Source organism: Coenobita brevimanus, chromosome 25, assembly GCF_032717465.1.
Source record: "Coenobita brevimanus isolate Jiangsu-jjx chromosome 25, ASM3271746v2, whole genome shotgun sequence".
Classification (NCBI taxonomy): Eukaryota; Metazoa; Arthropoda; class Malacostraca; order Decapoda; family Coenobitidae; genus Coenobita; species Coenobita brevimanus.
In genome coordinates, this window is record NC_136978.1 from 43582902 (window position 1) to 43606123 (window position 23222).

A 23222-nucleotide genomic window follows, 5' to 3' on the forward strand; every position below is an offset into this window, starting at 1 on the left:
ATCTTGCTGGTATTCCATGGCAGTCTTTCTCTTCCAGTGACATCAGTTCTTCCCAGTCCCACATTAATGACTTATACAAGCTGATATGGAGTTGCTCATACCCAGTCACCATTTCACTAAAAGATCATGCTCCCCACAATGATTTAATAGCAATTGTCCCAGAGCTGTTACCCCAAAGTCCTTAGCGAACTTCTTTTGCTTAAAGAAAAAAAAAAAAACATTTGATTCGTTCACTTAATCTAAAATAGCTAGAAACCATGCAAAAGCAGTAATAAATCTTGCTAAATCGAGTTTTCTTCACAACCAAGCATCCACACTATTGAATAATCCTAATGAGAATTGAATATACTGGTCTACTTTCAGTTCATTCAGTAATGACTAACAAGTGGTAGGTGGGGGCGCCCATCATCCACCCACTTAGTGTAGTGGTACTGTTTGTAGGGTAGCTCTACATCGAGTGGCAAGCCAAATGATTTCCTGTAAAGCAGGAGAGCATTTACAATGCTTGGTGGTAACCTTATAACCAACCAACACGTATTCCCTGCGTGAAAACAAGTGGGTTGGCGGAGGGTTAATGCCCCTCCCCGGAAAACAGCTAACCAAAATTACGAACAAGAAGCCTCGGACCAGGACTGACCAAAAGATGATGACTAAGGACCGAACAAAGGACATGATAAGGAAGGCGACATGGAATGTCAGTGGTGCGAATGATGAGGTGAAAGAGTGAGAGATTGTCCAGGTGATTGTGGATGCGAAAGTGGATGTATGTGGTTTAACAGAAACTAAATGCAGAAATGGGAGTGAGAAAATGGGGGTATGGATGGGGTATATGTGCAGGAGTAGGTGAGAATGAGAGGGCAAAAGAAGGAGTGTGTATTGTTGTGAGTAACAGATGGAAGGAGAATATAAGAGAGTATGGATCAGTTGGCTCAAGGATTGTGTGGGTAAGATTGAAAGTTGGAATACAAATGTTGGCGATTGTGTGCGTGTATGCACCAACGCAAGATCGTGCAGGCAAAGTGCGAGGAGAGTTCTGGACAAATGTGGATGTGTGCATAGAAAAATTTGAAAGGAATGAGAGTGTTTTTGATTGGTGATATGAATGGTAAAGTAGGGAATGTGAAGGTGGATGGAGTAGTTGGTGAGTGGGGTGTGCCTGCTGAGATAGATGAGAATGGCAGTGCTTTAGTGGACATTTGTACCGGGAGGGGGTTGGTGATAGCCAATACCCTCTTCAGGCACAAGATGATCTGTAGGTATACAGTACATGGCGAGTGATGAGAAGGGTGGGTGGTGAACTGAATGAAAGGAAGGTAATGACTGATTATGTGTGTGTGGATGAAAGGATGCAAAGATGTGTAATGGATGCAAGAGCATATAGAGGCTGGGGGAATGGACTTTCTTTGTGGTGGTCAGAATCAAGGTCCAAGTAAAATGCAGAAATAGAAGAAAGGAAGGATGGGAGGAAGGAGTAGTTGCAAGGAGAGTGGAAAGGTTACAAGAGGATGAGAAAAAGGCAGAATGTAAGAGAGAAGTGGAGGAACGATTGGGTAAATATGAATTGGAGCAGATGGGGGACTGGAAGGTGTGTGCATGATATTCACAAAAGAAATATGTGCAACATGTTAAGTGGTGTGTTGGGTGAAGAGAAGACAAAAAAGGGTGCAAGGAACAGCATGGTGGAATGAAAAAGTGAAACAGGCTGTGGCACAAAAGAAAAGAGCATATAATGAATGGATGAGAAATAGCGGCTTGGAAGAAGTTGAGAGAGGGAAGAGAGAGTTAGATGTAAAGAGGAAGAGAGAGGTGAAAAGATTAATAAGAGAAAGAAGAGAGTGGATCAGGAATTTGGAAGGAATTTGAGTGTAAAGTGGAGAAAATGTAAGAAAATGTTCTGGAAAGAGGTAAAGAGAGTAAGACAGGGTGGCAGTTAAGTTAATAGGTGAGTGAAAGATAAAAATGGTAGATTACTAATGAAGAAGGAAGAAAAAGTGAGCAGATGGAGAGAACATTTTGAGAAATTGTTGAACATAGAGATTGAAAGTAATGAGAGTATAAGTGGCTGGGGAATGGCTGGGAGAAGGAGGGAGGTGAGAAGACAGGAAGAAATCAGTTGGATGGAAGTTGTGGAAGCAATGAAGAAAGATAAAATGGGGAAAGCCCCAGGAATTGATGGAGTGTGTGGTGAAATGCTGAAGCATGGGGGAGAGATAGTAGTAGAATGGATGTGGAACATGTGCAGATTGGCCTGGGAGGAAGGTAGAGTCCTGGAGGATTGGAAGTCAGGTGTAATTATTCCATTGTACAAAGGGAAAGGGAAAAAGAAGTGTGTGGTAATCACGGGGGCATTTGTCTTCTTAGTGTAATAGGAAAAGTATTTGGTAGGGTACTTATTGACAGAGTTAGGGAAATCACAGAGGAATTAGTTGGAGAAGAACAGGGAGGTTTTAGGAAGGGAACATGTTGTGTAGTTCAGGTATTCATTTTTAGATCTTTAGTGGAAAAGTATCTAGAGAAGGGAAAGAAGTTGTATGCGGCCTTGATGGATTTGGAGAAAGCATATGACAGGGTGGATAGACAAGGATTGTGGAAAGTATTAAGAATATATGGAGTAGATGGGAAGTTGTTGAATGCTGTGAAGAGTATGTATGAGGGTGCTAAGGTTGCAGTGCGTGTGGATGGTGAACTGAGTGAATTTTTCTCTTTGAAGGTTGGGTTGAAATAGGGATGTGTCATGTCTCCATGGCTGTTCAATCTGTATATGGATGGGGTTATAAAACAGATACAAGGTAGGGCTGTGGATGTTGGAGTGGCCCTAGTGAGAGAGGGTAGTGTTTGGAAACTCTCTGTACTGTTGTTTGCAGATGATACTGTGTTGTTATGTGAAGACGAAGAGGAGCTGCAAGGCTTGGTGGATTAGTTTGGGAGAGTGTGTAAGAAACAGAATCTAAAGGTGAATGTAGTGAAGAGCAAAGTGATGGTCTTTGAGAGAAGTGAAGTCAGTGAACGTACAGTGAGGTTGGATGATGAGGAAATGGAAAATGTGAGTGCGTTTAAGTACTTGGGTAGTGTGATGAGTAAGGATGAAAGTTTGGAGGGTGAAGTGCTTGGAAGGGTACAACATGGAAGAAAGGTTGCTGGTTCCTTGAAAGCAGTGATAAGAAGCAGGGAAGTGAGTATAAAAGTAAAAAAGTCGCTGCATGATAGTATTGTGATACGAAATCTAACGAATGGAAGTGAAGCTTGGACGTTGTTGGAGGGACAGAAGTCAAGAGTGAGAGCAGTGGAAATGAGTTATTTGAGAGGAGCCTGTGGAGTCACATGGAGAGACAGGCTGACAAAAGAGGATGTATAGGAGCGCTGTGGTGTGGATGTGGACGTGATAGGAAGCATTAGGAGAAACACATTGAGGTAGTGTCTCCATGTGGACAGAATGGAGAGTGAGAGACTGACAAGTAGAGTGTATGTGAGTGAGGTAGAGGGAGAGAGAGGGAGGGGTAGGCCAAGGATGAGATGGAGAGATGGAGTGGAGAGGTATATGAGAGAGGAGGGTGTGAGCTGGGAGCAGGGCAGTGAAATGGCGGGGGACAGGGCGAGGTGGAGGCGATTTGTTTGTGGCCACTTCGTATGGGATTAAGAAGTCTGGCAATAGATAGATAGATAGACTAACAAGTCATCACCCATTCCCCCACTAAAATCTTCAGGTGGTATTACTATATTAATGACCCGCGAGGTAAAGCAAATATCCTTGACAGTAAATTTGCAAGAAATTCTATCTCAATGGAAGTAAGCCACAACGTCCCAGCGCTACAACTTAACTCTCCCTAAATAGCACCACTTAAAATTCAGACAAGATACATAATATCCATCCTTGACAAGTTACCAGCCAAGAAAGCTCCAGGTCCAGATGGAATTCCTCCAATTGTTTTGAAAAAAGTGTTCCCCAGAACTTGCTGCTGTTGCACCTAAATTTTTCAGACTATGCATACATACTCCTCTGTTCCTTAATTCATGGAAAGAAGCCAATATCCACCCAATTCCGAAGACAGGAAATTCCTCTGACCCCTCTGATTACAGACCAATAGCTATCACATATTCTCTTGGTAGTTTTTCTATCTCTTTTTCCAGACTCCTTAATCCCGTATGAAGTGGCCATTTCACTGCCCAGCTCCCAGCTCACGTCCCTTTCTCTCATATACCTCTCCACTCCACCCCTCCATCTCATCCTTGGCCTCCCCCTCCCTCTCCCCCCTCCACCTCACACATATACTCTCTCCTCGTCAGTCTCTCACTCTCCGTTCTGTCCACATGGTCAAACCACCTCAGTGTGTTTCTTCTAACTCTTCCTATCACATCCACATCCACACCACAAAGTTCCTTCATATCCTCATTTGTCAGTCTGTCTCTCCATGTGACTCCACAGGCTCCTGTCAAATAACTCATTTCCACTGCTCTCACTCTTGAATTCTGTCCCTCCAACAAGGTCCAATCTTCACTTCCATACGTTAGAGTTGGTATCACAATACTGTCATGTAGTAACCTTTTCACTTCCATGCTCACTTCCCTGTTTCTTATCAATGCATTCAAGGAACCAGCAACCTTTCTTCCATGTTGTATCCTTTCAAGCACTTCACCCTCCAAACCTCCATCCTTACTCATCACACTACCCAAGTACTTAAACGCACTCACATTTTCCATTTCCTCATCCTCCAACCTCACTGTACATTCACTGACTTCACTTCTCTCGAAGACTTTACTCTTCCCTACATTCACCTTTAGATTCCGTTTTCTACATACTCTCCCAAACTAATCCACCAAGTCTTGCAGCTCCTCTTCGTCTTCACCTAACAATATAGTATCATCTGCAAACAACGGTACATGGTTTCCAAACACTGCCCTCTCTCACTAGGGCTGCTCCGACATCCACTACCCTACCTTGTATCTCTTTTATTACCCCATCCATGTACAGATTGAACAACCATGGAGACATGACACATTCCTCTTTGAATCCACCTTTCTAATAGAAAAATTCACTCAGTTCACTATCCACACGCACTGCAGCCTTAACACCCTCATGCATACTCTTCACAGCATTCAACAACTTCCCATCTACTCCATATATTCTTATTACTTTCCACAATCCTTGTCTATTCACCCTGTCATATGCTTTCTTCAAATCCATGAAAGCCGCATACAGCTTGTTTCTCTTCTCTAGATACTTTTCCACTAAAGATCTAAGAATGAATATCTGATCTACACAACCTGTTCCCTTCCTAAAACCTCCCTGTTCTTCTCCAACTAATTCCTCTGTGATTTCCCTAACTCTGTCAATAAGTATCCTACCAAATACTTTTCCTATTACACTAAGACGGCAAATGCCCCTATGATTACCACACACTTCTTCTCCTTTTTCCTTTGTACAGGGGAACAATTATACCTGACTTCCAGTCCTTGAGGACTCTGCCTTCCTCCCAGGCCAATCTGCACATGTTCCACATTCGTTCTACTACTATCTCTCCCCAATGCTTCAGCATTTCACCACACACTCCATCAATTCCTGGGGCTTTCCCCAATTTATATTTCTTCATTGCTTCCACAACTTCCATCCAACTGATTTCTTCCTGTCTTCTCACCTCCCTCCTTCTCCCAACCATTCCCCAGCCACTTATACTCGCATTATTTTCATTCTCTATTTTCAACAATTCCTTAAAGTGTTCTCTTCAGCTGCTCACTTTTTCTTCCTTCTCCACCAGCAATCTACCATTTTTATCTTTCACTCCCCTACTAACATCACTGCCACCCTGTCTAACTCTCTTTACCTTTTTCCAGAACGTTTTCTTACATTCCCTCCACTTTACACTCAAATTCCTTTCAAATTCCTCATCCACTCTCTTCTTACTCTCTCTGACTAATCTTTTCACCTCTCTCTTCCTCTCTACATATAACACTCTATTCCATCTCTCAATTTCTTCCACGCTCCGGTTTCTCATCCACTCACTACATGCTTTCTTCTTTTGTGCCACAGCCTGTTTCACCTCTTCATTCCACCATGCTGTTCCTTGCATCCCATTTCGTCTTCTCTTCACCCCACACACCACCTCACATGCTGCACATACTTCTGTGAATATGTTGCACACACTTTCCACGTCCCCCATCTGCTCCAATCCATATTTACCCAATCGTTCCTCCACTTCCCCCTTATATTCTGCCTTTTTTTTTTTTTTCATCCTCTTGTCACCTTTCCACCCTCCTTGTATGAACTACTTCCTCCTGTCCTTCCTTTCTATTCCTCCATTTCATTTGAACTCTGATTCTCACCACCACCAAGTGGTGGTCAGAAAGTCCACTCCTCCAGCCTCTATATGCTCTTGCATCCATTTCACTGCTTCTCATTCTCTCAGTCACACACACACAATCAGTCTTTGCCTTCCGTTTATTCAGTTCACCACCCACCCTTCTCATCACTTGCCATGTATACCTGTGGATCATTTTGAGCCTGAAGAGGGTATTGGCTGTCACCAACCCCCTCCCGGCACAAATGTCCACTAAAGCACTGCCATTCTCATCTATCTCAGCAGGCACACCCCACTCACCAACTACTCCATCCACCTTCACATTCCCTACACTACCATTCATATCGCTAATAAAAAACACTCTCTCATTCATTTCAAACTTTTCCATGTACGCTTCCACATTTGTCCAGAACTCTTCTCTCACTCTGCTCGCACGATCTTGCGTTGTCGCATACACACACAGTCGCCAACATTTGTACTCCCTCTTTCAGTCTTATCCACACAATCCTTGAACCAACTGATCCATACTCTCTTATATTCTCCTTCCATCTGTTACTCACAACTATACATATTCCTTCTTTTGCCCTCTCATTCTCATCTACTCCTGCACATATACCCCATAAATTCTCCCATTCTCTCACACTCCCACTTCTTCATTTAGTTTCAGTTAATCCACATACATCCACTTTCGCATCCTGAAGCATCCGGACAATCACTCTTTGACCTCATCATTCGCACCCCTTACATTCCACGTCGCCATCCGTATCATGTCTTTTGTTTGGTCCTTAGTGGTCACCTTTTGGTCAGTCCTGGTCCGAGGCTTCTTGTTCGTGTTTTTAGTTAGTTGTTTTCCAGGGAGGGGCACTAACCCTCCGCCAACTCACTTGTTGCCACGTAAGGAACACGAAATGGTTGGTTATAAGGTTACCATGCAGCACTGTAAATGCTTTCCTGGTTTACAGGAAATCATTTGGCTTGCCACTCAGTGAAGAGCTACTCTAAAAACAGAGTACCACTACACTAAGTGGGTGAATGATGGGCGCCCCCACCTACCAAGATTGCAGTTATTAAGCACATTGTTAAACATCTTGAATCCAACAACTTAATTAGTCATAGACAGTGTGGGTTTCGCCACGAAAGATCCACTGTTGATAAACTCAGTCTCCTGGCTCATTCAATTCATCAATCAATTGACCAACATGGAGAAACTCATGCAGTAGCCCTTGATATTTCTAAAGCTTTTGACAGAGCGTGGCACCGTTCCCTGCAATGGAAACCCACTTGCATGGCCTGTCATCTTTTGTTTCTCTAATATCCTGATATCTCAGCGACGGAAAGATAAAAGTAGATGATCTGTATTCCAATTTCCACTCGATTGTACCACAAGGAAGCTCCAACCCTATTCCTAATTCATAATAATGATCACTTGTTTATCACCCATAATCCCATTCACTCCTATGCGGATGACTCAACACTTAGCAGTTCCTTTACACTTAAACACCCATTCACAAAGTGTAAAATCTCCAACTCAGTATAGCAATCTCCATAAAGCAGGACTTATCTAAGATCACTGAATGGGGAGTAAAATAACAGTGTCTCATTTAATAAAACCAAATATATGCTATACAATTTACTGATAGACAGATATTGCTTTACGTCTGTATTATCTTCCATACTCCCAATATTCCTTTCTCAAAAGGTAATGAAATTCTCGGTGTTTCACTTAACTTTGCCCTCAGTTGGACCTCTCATGTTAGATTACCTGCTAAAAGTGCTTCAAAGAAACTTGGATTATTGTACAGAGTCCATAACTTCTTCACTGACTAGCAGTTAGCCATAATTCACAAGACTAATGTGTGCTCTCAGCTGGAATATTGCTAACCCTTGTGGAATGGATGTGGAGAGGTTGCACCAAAACTGGACAAAATTCAGAATAAAGCTGTCAGATTAATAACCCTACTATTATAAATGAACTACCTCCCCTACAAGTAAGAAGGAATGTTGCCTCCCTTGCATTATTTTACAGATATTTTTATGGCAAATGCTCAGACGAAGTTGCGTCCATTGTGCCACCTCTCCATGCCTTCCCTCGTGCTACACGGGCATCTGGTAGCGCTCATGACTGGAATGTCACTCAGCCATATTGTAGAACTTCTGCCTATCAGAATTCCTTTACTCCCCTAACTGTATCTCTTTGGAACTCGCTTCCCCAGAGTGGTTTCCCTCCAAACTTCAACCTACGGCCGTTCAAGTTCATCTGTTACAGATTTTTTATGAATAGGGGACACCTGTAATCTAATGTATGGAATATTTTTTCCATTCAATTGTTTTTCCTTCCTCTGTTCTGTTATTGTAAAAAAAAAAATGGTTGTCTGTAGTAAATATAACTGTAGTGGTCATAGTTGTGGTAGTAATAGTAGTAGTTTCATTGGTGATTAACAGGAAGCAATATGGTGGTGGTAGGATGCGTGGTAGTGGAAGGTAGAGAATGGTGGTAGTGGTAGGAGGGTGGTAGGTAACAATATGGTGGTGATATAGTGGTAGTGGTTGTGCCAGTGGTATGTAGCGGTATGCAGTAGTCTTGGTAGTAGTAGTGAAGGTGGATATTAGTAATGACGGTGGTGATGGTGATAGTAGTTGCAGCGGCAGATATGGTGGTTGCGGTGGTAGTCATGGTGGTAATGGGGAAAGTAGTAGTGGTGTGGAAGGAGATGGTGGTGGTAGTGGTAATAGTGGCTGTAGAGTTAGTCAGCATTTTCATCATCATTATCCCAATCGTCATCATCATCATCATCATCATCATCACAATCATTATACCACCATCATTATCCTCCCCCTCCTCCTCCACTTCCTTCTCCTCCTCCTCCTTATCATCATCATCATCATCATCATTATCCTCCTCCTCCTCAATATACCTCCATCATTATCCTCCTTCTCCTCCTCCTCCTTCTCAATATACTCCCATCATTATCCTGCTTCTCCTGTTTTCAGACCGCAAACAGCGAGTTGTGATAAACGGAATGGAATCCAAATGGTGTAATGTGATTAGTGGCGTTCCCCAAGGCTCAGTACTTGGACAGATACTTCTTATTATCTAAATAAACGACACAGATGAGGGTTTAAATTATAAAATATCCAAATTTGCAGACGATACTAAAATAATCAATAAAGTAACTTCAACGTTACATTGGCAGCAGTTACAAAATGACCTTAATATTTTGGCAAGTTGGGCAGGAAAATGGCAAACGAAATTCAACGTAGAAAAATGCAAAGTACTTCATACTGGAAGTAACAATGTCCATGCAAATTACAAAATGAAGAATATCCAGTTATTAAGCACGGACAATGAAAAGGATCTTGGTGTGATAATATCAAATGATCTAAAACCGAATAAGCAGTGCACCGAGGTGGTTAAAACTGCAAACAAGCTGGTGGGTTTTATCAGAAGAACTTTCGAGTTTAAATCGAAGAAAGTCATGCTTGTTTTGTACAACTTGCTAGTGCGCCCCCATCTCGAGTATTCTGTGCAGTTTTGGTATCTGCACTACAGAAAGGACATAGAAAAATTAGAGAAAATACAGCGAAGAATCACAAAAATGATACCACGACTAAGAAACAAACCATTAGGAAAGCCTTGAAGAACTTAAATTATTTAGCCAAACGAAACGCTAGTTAAGAGGTGACCTTACTGAAGTTTTCAAAATCATGAAGAGATATCACAACTTAGACATGAATAAATATTTTAAAATAGACCAGTTGAGTCAAACCAGGAGCAATGGCTGCAAAATTATGGGAAAGCGTTTCCAGTCCCAAGAAGCAAAATACTTTTACTTCAGTAGAGTCGTAAATATCTGGAACAGATTACTTCAGATAACGTGAACAGCATCTCAGTTAAGACAATTAAAAACAAAATAGACAAGCACTTGCACGAGAATCCTCAGGTGATTTTTTTTCTGTCTAAATAACATACTTTTACCAGCTACCCGTAAGTTCATTCCCCTCCTGTCTGCAAGGTACCTCGTAAACTGAACATACTCGTACTCAGAGTCATGACACGTCATTATATATTTATTAAGTCAATCAACGCAAATAAGCAGTATAAGCACAGACTAGGATCTGCACAGATAGCCCTGAGTTAACGGTCATTACTCTAACTTTCGACCTGTGATGGGCTGTGGATCATTGAGGGTCCCAGCAAGTTAAGTGACCACTATCAGAATTTTTTTATTTACCAGGGGTCACTGGTTCAGGAGGTAACTTGTGTACTTGTCCTGCATGGGAAAGTTCCTTGTCTCATTGGAGTGAATAGAGTTGGGGACTGATAGACTGCTACCTACCATAAAAGGGCCAGGCAAGGCTGCCTCACCACCCCTGAACATCCACACCGTGCATTTTCCACACTGTGTCTACAGACGCCCCGTTAACCCAACATACCCGTACATAATGTAGCGCCTTAGTTTTATACATATATATATATATATATATATATATATATATATATATATATATATATATATATATATATATATATATATATATATATATATATATATATATATATATATATATATATATATATATATATATATATATATATATATATATATATATATATATATATATATATATATATATATATATATATATATATATATATATTTAATTGTTATTTTTTTTATTACCTTCTCTTTCAGGTTATTCAAACTGGTAGCTTATAGAAAAGTATTACAGAATGTATCAGTTCCTTTTCAGTCTTTCCTATGAATTTTCCATGTCAGCTTTTCCATGCTGCATGGTGGTCCTTCTCACTTTTTCCTGCCAGTTGTAACTGGAGGGTTTGGAGGCGGGGGGGAGCGTTCTTGCTTTATTATCCTTATCCTTCAGCATGTAGAATTAGATCTCGTAGTTATAGTACACTCTGTTCCAAGCAGCCTCGAAAGGACCATAAGGTCTGTTGCGGTTTGCTTTCTGCTGTTTTTCTCCGCCTCCTCAATAGTCGTATACTCCCATCATTATCCATCTCCTCCTCCTCCTCCTCCTCTTCTTCTTCTTCTTCTTCTTCCTCCTCCTCCTCAATATACTCCCATCATTATCCTGCTCCTGCTCCTCCTCTTCCTCCTCCTTTTCCTCCACCTCCTCCTCCTCCTTACCATCATCATCATCATCATCATCATCATCATCATCACTTTTATATCACAAAGCTTTTTACATAGCGGAATAAGCTTACTACACAAAGGAATGTTCCACGGTCATTATGTAAGACTTTTGCCACAGAGAGGTAATATAAAGAGTGATTACAGTAATATAATAAATCGATATAATGACGTCCTTTGTATTCTGTATTGTATTCAGACGATTTTATCCAGCCTTTTCAGCTCGAGGTCGTCCCTTTCTTTCATGCTTGCTATCTCTAGGCGATTTACTTCAGCTGAGGAGAGACTTCGAGCAGAATAGAGTTGATGTAGGGTTGTATCAGGGAGTCGGTAAGTAGGGATGGCTCCGACGCTACCTTAAGTCCTAACAAACATAGACTAATCCTTTGTAATTCCCAGACAGAAAGGCATTATCATTTCTTTAAGAGTGTTGCCTTAATCCTCACGCTTTTCTATACCAAAAAATCTAAAGTACCTAAAACATAACGGTAATACGCCAAAACACAATAAAAAAATCTTCATATTCTTCTTTTTAAAAAATTAAAACTTTCAGCTAACTTTAAAATCTTTTAAGTTTGATCCAAATCGAATAAAACCTGTATGAATAAAAGATCCGAAACTTTGACTTTGCCCTTTACTTTTGACCAACTGTACTCAAAATTGAATTGCTTCTTTTCTGTCCCTTACCCTTCCACCAAGTTTGGGTAAAATCGGCTGAAAATATCTGACCTGATCTTGCTCTTGACGTGTGACAATTACCGGTCAGACATTAATGACCTGTTTCTCTAATGGTCCACCGTCATTAGGCTAGATTAGGTGCAATTCCATCCATGTTTTTTCCATAATCCTTCTACCAGAGTGACAGACAAACAGACAAACAGGACCAAACACACAGCCTCCTTTGCGCTTTCGTCCATGGGTGTAGGACTCATCGGAGAGAGAGAGAGAGAGAGAGAGAGAGAGAGAGAGAGAGAGAGAGAGAGAGAGAGAGAGAGAGAGAGAGAGAGAGTAAATGGCATGGTAAAGAAATCGCGTATTGAAAGGAAAAGCAAAATAATTAAGAAAGTCAATTTACAAATGCTCTTGAATCACATAACACTCTTAAGCTCCTATGACCCACTTCCAGCTGAATAAAATTATCTAGGTTTAACTGGAATGGTAGGTTCTTTTCCCCACCATAGAAGGGAGAGGGAGCCCAAGGATGAGATGGAGGGATGGAGTGGAGAGGTATATGAGAGAGGGGGAGGGGTGAGTTGGCAGCAGGGCAGTGAAATGGCGGGGGACAGGTCGACATGGAGGCATATTATCTGTGGCCACCTCTTACGGGATTAGGGCGTCAGGCAATAGATAGATAGAAAAGGGTTAATGGTATCATCGTCAGCACTGCCTCCTGTGACTCGTATTTCACCTAAATACGGTACAACAAGAAAAGAAAAAAAATCCCAAGGCCGAGCGAATACATGGCGGAAAAGTCGAATTATCTGAGAAAACGCACGCACTGAGACAAGAGTTTCGTTGTGTTTCGTCAGTTGTAAATATTCTTCGGACAGAAATGGGGATATCTGTGTCCTTGATTGTAGAGTCGTATTGTGTCAATTAGAGGGGCACTCAGTGGAGCGCATCTCTCCGACAAAGGCAACGTAATTTCCAAACCACTCATCATAATGGGTTAGGTTTTCTCATAATTGATTAGGGTTTCGCAAAAAGTGCTTTCCGGATCCAGAATCTGTAATACGACCCGGATCGGTGCCAAAAGTTAATCGAGTTTTCCCTGGGACATGGGCTATCTACCCACCAAATTTGGTCCAAATCTCTCTTTTAGTTTTTGAGTAATCTTCAAACAGAAAAGCCATATAATTAACAAACAAACAAACAGGGGTGAAATGATATTAATAACACTCAGGCTTTCGCGATTAGCCCTCTTATCAATTATCATGTTTATCTTTAGCTCAGTCACTAATCTCGTTTATCTTTAGCTCAGTCACTAATCTCGTTTATCTTTAGCTCAGTCACTAATCTCGTTTATCTTTAGCTCAGTCACTAATCTCGTTTATCTTTAGCTCAGTCACTAATCTCGTTTATCTTTAGCTCAGTCACTAATCTCGTTTATCTTTAGCTCAGTCACTAATCTCGTTTATCTTTAGCTCAGTCACTAATCTCGTTTATCTTTAGCTCAGTCACTAATCTCGTTTATCTTTAGCTCAGTCACTAATCTCGTTTATCTTTAGCTCAGTCACTAATCTCGTTTATCTTTAGCTCAGTCACTAATCTCGTTTATCTTTAGCTCAGTCACTAATCTCGTTTATCTTTAGCTCAGTCACTAATCTCGTTTATCTTTAGCTCAGTCACTAATCTCGTTTATCTTTAGCTCAGTCACTAATCTCGTTTATCTTTAGCTCAGTCACTAATCTCGTTTATCTTTAGCTCAGTCACTAATCTCGTTTATCTTTAGCTCAGTCACTAATCTCGTTTATCTTTAGCTCAGTCACTAATCTCGTTTATCTTTAGCTCAGTCACTAATCTCGTTTATCTTTAGCTCAGTCACTAATCTCGTTTATCTTTAGCTCAGTCACTAATCTCGTTTATCTTTAGCTCAGTCACTAATCTCGTTTATCTTTAGCTCAGTCACTAATCTCGTTTATCTTTAGCTCGGTCACTAATCTCGTTTATCTTTAGCTCAGTCATTAATCTCGTTTATCTTTAGCTCAAATGGGGGCAATTAAAGTGAACACAGTCATGAGCAAGTTAATTATTCCTATTTTTCTCTACTTCGGCATTGACCTGCCATTTCTCCAGCTTGAATGCTGTGACAGTAGATTAGCATGGCAGATTAGCACTGAAATATGTTGCTAGTCACGAAGAAGTGCTATGAGACGGATGTAGAGCTGTAGTACTGTCTTTCTCTGCCACTGAGCTACGTGAAATAAGCTGCAAAAGGATGAAAATCTGAGCCATGTTGGTGTAAAAGAAGTATAGTCTTGTAGTCCATTCACTTTAACTTGGCTCAAATTTTCATCCTTTTGGAGCTTATTTCACGGTGCTCATTGGCAGAAAAAGACAAGTGTGGCTCTAAATGCATTCTGCAACACTTGATATATAGGCACAATATGTTATGACACAATACTATACGTAACTATATAGGTAACTATCTAGTTATAGGCACTAGTACTTATCTCTTAACACAATGTACAGGATGTAGTGTCTGCTACACAGCTTCTCACTAGGAATGTCAATCCACATAAAGTATATCCACAATCTTGTTGTCCCAGACCATCAAGAATTCTCAGCATATGATGTACAGTATGTCCCACAATCTCTTTTTAGTTCAGACGACCAAGAATTTCATGACTTATTCAAACACGTGGTGTAACCAGCCCTGGTCTGTTAGTCCATGTGAATGGAAATCTACCAGACACTGCATCACACCACACATCCTCTCCAAGCTGTATATAATGTCGGAGAGATTCCCTTCAGGTTAGAAGGCGTTGGAGAGAAGGCCCGATAACACGAGGGTCAGCTAGGAGGCTTTGCCGTCACTCTACATTACGCTGTACATCAGAATTTGATATAACTATACAATAAACTCCGTAACCCAAGAGTGGTCTAACTCACCTCGCTGACACACAGAAGGGGGAAAGTGAGAACGAAAGAGACAGGGGAAGGGACCTACCTATTCACTCTAGTAGACGACGTACCATGTAATAAGCAGCGACAAGTTCAAGCCATACTACGTCTCACGACTTTATTCTGGCAGTGGTCTGACGATCTACAATCGACCTCCCTATCTCCCTACAAGTACCTACGACCACGCTATCGAGACTTCGTGACAGGCATCATATTCTAGTCTTAACCTATTGCCACAGCTTAGGATTCAAGATGGAAGGATGGTCATTCTTGGACAAGGTAGAGTGAACAGAGAACAGAAACTGGGCCCGCATTCCCGTTGGTTTAGGAAGCTCCCTAACGCCTTTTCCTTAGCGATTTATTTTGCTTCTTACACGTTACCATCTTCTTCTGTCTTCAGAGAAATTACCAATATGCCGGGAATCGAACCCGGGACTCTCAGGCATATTGGTAATTTCTCTGATGATTTTTCCTGTGTAAAAAATACAGGTTCTCTCTTCATTCTTCTGTCTTGCTTAAATCATTCTAAGTTCGCCATACTCTGATTATGTAAGATGCAAAATGATATCAACCAGCAGTATCCAAAAATAAATCGGTAAACAAAAGATGATAGGTAGCCTCCTTAACGTACGAGATTAAGGGCCCAAGTCTTCACACAAATCCCTCTTCTCTCCATTACAGGTGTGTGCATCGTAGGGAGACGGATCGCGAGGATGATGATGTTGATGATGCAATACTTTCTCTTGCTTCTCGGGCTGCTTGTGGGACGACCGGCTGTGTGTCTGGAGAGTACGTAGTTTGATTTTGCCCTTAATCAACTGAATCGTCATTTTTCAAGCTCTGTGTGTGTGTGTGTGTGTGTGTGTGTGTGTGTGTGTGTGTGTGTGTTTCGATTTAGTCAGCTTAAAGGATAAATGAAAAAGAATGATTTTATCAATACGTTTCTGATCAATCCAAATTAAGTTAGCTTCAGGAATAGAAATTTTCCTCTGAGGGTGTGTGACGGCCAGTATTAAGCTTTCCTCATGCTAACAAAGTACGAATAGGGGAGGGAGTGTGCGTCGGGAGAATGATGCATATGAAAGTCAGAGTGTTGTAATGGCTGTATTTGTGTGTGTGTGTGTGTGTGTGTGTGTGTGTGTGTGTGTGTGTGTGTGTGTGTGTGTGTGTGTGTTATAGATGACGAGAGGAAGGAAAGCAAATTAAATACAGTATATCTTTATAAATCCATACATCAGATTATACGTGTGACAAGAATAAACTAAAAAAAGGCTTCTACCAGAGTCAAGGGGTTAACATCATCAGTATTGGAGGTAGTGGGAATAAAGAAATTATGTCACTTCGCAAAATGAAAAAAATATATTGTTTCTACAGTAACTCCAGACACAAGAGACGTCTACTCAGATTGTGTGTGTGTGTGTGTGTGTGTGTGTGTGTGTGTCGCTACTATTTTGACACACACATACACAAACACACACACACACCGCTCGCTGGTGCAGTGGTAACGCTCTTGCTTGCCAACTGGTGGACGGGAGTTCGCGCCTCGCTCAGGTTGCGAAAAGTTTCACTGGCGAAGTGGGTGGTTACTGTCCCCCTTGAGCAAGGGGACGGGTGTGTGCGTGTGTGAAGGTCACAGCCTTGCCCTTAGATCGGACTATATGAGCTCTCAGCTCCCTTCCGGGAGGGTAAAAGCTGATTATCACGACCATCAAAGTGATCCTGACCGACCCGGTGAATTACACACACACACACACACACACACACACACATCTGGACATCACAAGAAGGCTCTAACCCCCATCGTCATGAGGGGTATCCTCTGGGAAAAGGTCCATGGGGAAATGGGTCCAAGGAGGAACATAGACTTAAAGGGGAATACTGGGCACTCTCCAGGATCCCAGGCAATGACGGTGTGCACAATGATACGATTTTATCCGGGCAACGACGGGTACCCTTACTGGTTCAGAATATTCTCCTTCATACACACTCTCTAGTCGCATTCTCGCCACGACATATCCTCGTTTGCTCTTCATAATTCATCCCTTGCATATCACTTACTTTAAACAGTGTGCACAGGTCCTTCCCAGAACCACTCAAAGCTGCGTTAATAATAGAGTGACATGCTCCTCCTACTCATTTTTCAAGCACCGTGTGATGTGTGATGTGTGTGTGTGTGCGTGTGTGTGTGTGTGTGTGTGTGTGTGTGTGTGTGTGTGTGTGTGTGTGTGTGTGTGTGTGTGTGTGTGTGTGTGTGTGTGTGTGAAAATACAAGCGCTACACAGCATAGAAGAGAAAATTACCATGTCCATCTGCACAAGTAAACAACCGAGAAATAGGTGCTCAGCTTGGACAAAAGAGAAAGCCTATAGTACTGCTTACCTACTACACAGAGATATTAGGGCACGGATTTTTTTTTTTTTTTTCGTAGCCACAGTATATTTCATTTTTGCCACAATCAACGACTTGGATCCGTTAATTTACCGTCCATGTCCCTATATAGTAAGATCAGGTTACACGAAAGAGGGCACTGGCGGAAGTTGTCTGTGTAGGCCCAGGAATCGAACCCAAGACCTATTGGTTACAAGCCGAGTATCGTTCAGGTAACATCACCCTCACCTGCAGAGAGTTCCTAAATCCACGAGAAGACCCCTCCATATTCTCCAGGTTTGTATCTGTCTATCTATCTGTCTATCTGTCTATCCATCTATCTTTCTATCTATCTGTCTATAGCCAAACGCCTTGATATGGTACCTCCACTTCATCTTATCTTCTGTCATATGCTGCTCTCTCTGCAACTCACACCTCCCTCTCTCATATGCCTCTCCACCCCATCCTTTCATCTCGTCCTCTGTCTCCCCCTTCACATCTCCTTGTCAGTCTCTCTCCATCACCCCCACATGACCAGACCCTCTCTAAGTATTTCTCTTACTGCTTTCTTGCACATCCACACCAACACCACAATACTCCTGCATATATAGTACTTGTGAATACTGTAGTGTAAAATATGGGCTGAATGTCTGCTGGTAGGTGGGGTAATTGCAGTTATAACACACAGCGCATCTCAATAGAAAAGTAAACACGGCTCCCTTTAAGTTCATGACCACCTACGACAAAAACCATTCCTCTCCATATCAGTCTCACACACCCTTAAGCCACACGAAGCATTGCCCAGCCAGTCAGTGTCAATAAGTGAATGAGTGAGTAGATGAATTAGTGACAAAGTATTGGATGGTGCTTACGCGTTGTCTGCAGAACTCTGATTGCATTCATGGGTTATTTAGGTGGCGTAGCTTGATATTCGAGATATATGATGACAAAAACACGCCGCTTTGAAGAAACTGTGGTAGACATAAACTGACAGACAGACAGATAGCCAGTGACAGACATACAGTAGATTGATAAGTATAAGTAGACAAGCAGAGAGACTGATACACAGACACGGAGATGTGTGTGTGTGCATACATACATAAACACAGACATTATGTAGATAGATAGACAGGTAGATAGATATGGAGAGAGAGAGAGAGAGAGAGAGAGAGAGAGAGAGAGAGAGAGAGAGAGAGAGAGAGAGAGAGAGAGAGAGAGAGAGAGAGAGAGAGAGAGAGAGAGAGAGAATAATGAGTTTCAAAACCAGACATGCGATCTTCTGTGCCTAATAAACTTTTCAGAATACTATTTATAAACATCTTTATTGAACGCTATTGTAATCCCCTCCGTCAGTGATACGACCAATGCATTCCCAACCTTTTCATTATTATCTTCATCGAATTCCATGAGGGAGTTTATATCCTTTATATCTGGTGGTGTAGTGGGTTAAGGCGCTCCAGCTGGGGTGATTGGGATATAGTGCTCACATAATGCCACTCAGGGACGAGCGAGGGGGTCACTTTCAACGTAAAATATCGAAACTAAGTAGCCTAGCCCTGTGTACTTATGGTTTGAATTATAGATATATTCTGAATAGCCGATGTTATAGTGATAGTGTGTCTAGCTCACAATTATCAGGCTTGGCGTTCAGTTCTCATGCCGGTCAGACTGTGGGACAAAATTGGTTTCCCCTCGTCCTTGTTCATCCACGGGTGAGTTATGATCAATGCCTTGCCGTAGCTGTGATTTGTCTCAGTAGCAAGGGCAGGGAGAATACGTAAATCTCTCTCTCTCTCTCTCTCTCTCCGTTATTTTTTTTTCTGGTCGTAAACATTTCTCTCTCTCTCTCTCTCTCTCTCTCTCTCTTTCTCTCTCTCTCTCTGTCTGTTTTTTTTTTTTTTTCTGGTCGTAAACATTTCTCTCTCTCTCTCTCTCTCTCTCTCTCTCCGTTTTTTTTTTTTTTCTGGTCGTAAACATTTTATTCTCTCTCTCTCTCTCTCTCTCTCTCTCTCCGTTTTTTTTTTTTTTCTGGTCTTAAACATTTTATTCTCTCTCTCTCTCTCTCTCTCTCTCTCTCTCCGTTCTTTTTTGTTCTGGGCGTAGACATTTGCCATTTACCAGAGAAACCAGATGCTCTTTATTTAATTTTTCAGTTTATTATTATTTTCCTAGGAGATACGTTTTAAACTGATGTTAAATATAGCGGTACGTTTTTCGAACTCGAGGGTTGATATAGGCCGTATTTATGTCGGTTAAGAAAGCTCCCTAACACCATTTCCTAAGCGATTTATTTGGCTTATTACATCTTATTCTCTTCTGCGTAACATAAAACTCTTCCACTATCGCCATACTCTGCACGAATAACGTACAAAGATATATTAACCAGCTATATCCAAAAATAATTCGCTAAGGAAGAGATGTTAGGAAGCTACCATACCCGACGCGAATAAAGGTCATGGTGTCATCGAACTGGGTCGTTTTCGCAACACATTTCTATCAGCGAGTTAGTCTGCATTTTACACCACAGTTCGCCCTTGTGTGTTATGGAAGCAAATTATAGTGATATTAAAACGCTAAAAGTTGCATACGAGAGAGTCGGGTAAGGAAGCTCCCTATCGCGTCTTCCTTAGCTGTTTATTTTTGGATATGGCTGGGTAATATCCTTTTGTTCGTTATTTATGTAGAGTTGGCGATACTGGAAAGCTTTGTTTAACACTGAAGAGGTCAGTAAGGTGTAATAAACAAAACAAATAGGTTGGGAAAAGGTGTTAGGAGGTGATTTATGTAACACAGAAGAGGAGAGTAAGGTGCAATAAGCCAAGTACAGTAAATCGATTAAGAAAAGGTGTCTGGGAGATTCGTCAACCGAAAATACGGGCCTGAGCTTAACACGCATAATGAATCGCTATGGAAGAGGAGTTACGAAGCCTCCCACGGCACTCAGACTCCCCATGAGACACAGGATTATTATTTCTACAGGAGATGAAGCTCGTGTATTCGGCCTACAGACGGAGGGACTTGGGCCAGGCAGGACTGACGTGTACCTCCGCCATGACTTCGGCAGCAGGAGGGGTGGCGGCCAGAGCAGCGGGCGGACGAGGGAGCTGACGGCGTGCTACAGGATGAAGATCGCGCAGTTCAGGGAGGCGGGCAATATGTTTCTGTCCTACGCTTATTCCGATCAAATGGACAACGCGCTTTTATTCTGTAAGTTTTTATTCTCTTGTTTCTTTTCAAAGTAAGTCCGACCACCTTTTTTCATTTGGTGGGGACGTCCTTCATCCATGCACTTGATTAGTTCTACCCACTTCTTCCTTCACGTCTCATTCTTTTCTGTGTCTATTCTCCTCTTTTCCTATATCTCCATTCCTTCCTGTCATTGTTTATTATTCTTCTTTCCACTTCAAATAGATCTACATTGAGTGACAAGCCTAATGGCTTCCTGTAACCTAGAAAACCATTTACAACGCTGGGAGGTAACCATATAGCCAGGTAACGGGGTGACGTGGGCTCTGCCATCTTGCCCATCATGATGATGATGATTGATGATGATGATTGATGATGATGATTGATGATGATGATTGATGATTGATGATTGATGATTGATGATTGATGATGATGATTGATGATGATGATTGATGATGGATGATTGATGATGGATGATTGATGATGGATGATTGATGATGATTGATGATGATGATTGATGTTGATGATTGATGTTGATGATTGATGATGATTGATGATGATTGATGATGATTGATGATGATGATTGATGATGATTGATGATGATTGATGATGTTGATGTTGATGTTGATGTTGATGTTGATGTTGATGTTGATGTTGATGTTGATGTTGATGGATGATGGATGATGGATGATGGATGATGGATGATGGATGATGGATGATGATTGATGATTGATGATTGATGATTGATGATTGATGATGATGATGATGATGATGATGATGATGATGATGATGATGATGATGATGATGACGACTAGTATTTTAGTGTTTTTGTCTCATGCTTTTTCGAATCAGAAAGATAAATACTCCATTATTTTTTTCTGGTTAATCATTTTTGTATTAATATATCATCATACGCCTCGTTGTACTGTATGAGCTGAGACCTTCAAAGCACCCTCTCTCTCTCTCGTCAGCACCAGCCATGTTTTTTGCACTAAACCTACATTCCACATCCTTTTTACTCCGTCCCTCCATTTATCTATCTGCCATTTGTTTATCTATTTATCCATCTATCTCTCTATATCTACCTGTCTCCTATCTGTCTGTCTGTCTGCCTGTCTGTCTGTGTCCTGTCTGTCTGTCCGCCTGTCTCTGTGTCCTGTCTGTTTGTCTGCCTCTGTAGTTCTCTTCCCTTCTCATCCCCCTCTCTCTATTGAGGTTGGTTGGCTGGACTCTGTTGTATGTCCTGTTCTTTTCTCTTCTTTCCCAGCTTTCCCTTTATACCACTACACCAGGCTACCGCAGGGCACAATAGTATGGCCACAGGTTCAGCAGTGCCTTGTCGATACTCCCTGAATATCAACCAGTTCACACAGAATAGTCAGCGAACAGCCACCAGATTTTGCGTCGTTACTGCATGCTACACTTCATGTTTTATGTCGGTATTGTGTGTGTGTGTGTGTGTGTGTGTGTGTGTGTGTGTGTGTGTGTGTGTGTGTGTGTGTGTGTGTGTGTGTGTGTGTGTGTGTGTGTGTGTGTGTGTGTGTGTGTGTGTGTGTGAGTGTGTGTGTGTGTGTGTGAGTGTGTATTTCGAATTAGTCAGCTTAAAGGATAAATGAAAAAGAATGATTTTATCTATACGTTTCTGCTCAGTCCATATTAAGTTCGCTTTAGGAATAGAAATTTTCCTCTGAGGGAGTGTGACAGCCAGTATTAAGCTTTCCTCATGCTAACAAAGTACGAATAGGGGAAGGAGTGTGCGTCGGGAGAATGATGCATGTGAGAGTCAAAATGTTGTAATGGCTGTATTTGTGTGTGTGTATGTGTGTGTGTGTGTGTGTGTGTGTGTGTGTGTGTGTGCCGTGGGTAACAACGACAAGGTAAAGACATCAGAAATCTTGTCTTTTTTTCTCAACTTGGCCTGTTATATACCCTTCTGGAGCCTCTTTCACATAGCTCGGTTCAGAAAAAGACAACGCAATGGAAAGTATCCATTCCATGACACCTCTTCGTGACTAGCATTGTATTCCAACTAATCTATTTTTACGAATCGGACGGAGACAGTAATTTTAGGCCAGGTTACAGTAAAAGGAGTATAGTAACAGCAGAAATACAGCCAAGAGTATGTCATTATTACCAAAAGTTCACGCGGTGAAAACTTCCACCTACAACGCACCACCAAAGGACTAGTCCAATGCAACCTCAGCCTGCAGCTCACCAGGATCACCTTGAAATAAGCCTGCTACAACAATAGCAATATCAACAGCAGCAACAACAACATAACAACAGCAACAACAACAACATCAACATGAACAACGGCAGCAACGACTACAACAATAGCAACAACAACAACAACAGCAACAGCAGCAACAATAATAACAGCAACAATAACAACGGCAGCAGCAACAACACTAACATGAACAACAGCAGCAACACCTACAACACAAACAGCAGCAGCAGCAACAACAACAACTAGAGGTCCCCCAAGGAAGGAATAACACCAGCCGCGAGCCGATACATATCTAGCGCCGCTCGGAATATGACCTTGACCTTGACCTACTTTCATCAATTTCTAACTCGTAGATTTCCATTCCTACTACAC

General features: G+C 41.7%; 1 protein-coding gene across 1 annotated transcript in view; it reads left to right on the forward strand.

The window, feature by feature from the left end:
* The window catches only part of LOC145393830 (uncharacterized), a 122149-nt gene that overhangs the window by 86034 nt on the left and 12893 nt on the right, over positions 1-23222 (forward strand). The window contains exon 6 of the mRNA XM_080267874.1: positions 20417-20644. Coding sequence (XP_080124000.1) covers positions 20417-20644 — 228 coding nt within the window. The remainder of the gene's footprint in view (positions 1-20416; positions 20645-23222) is intronic.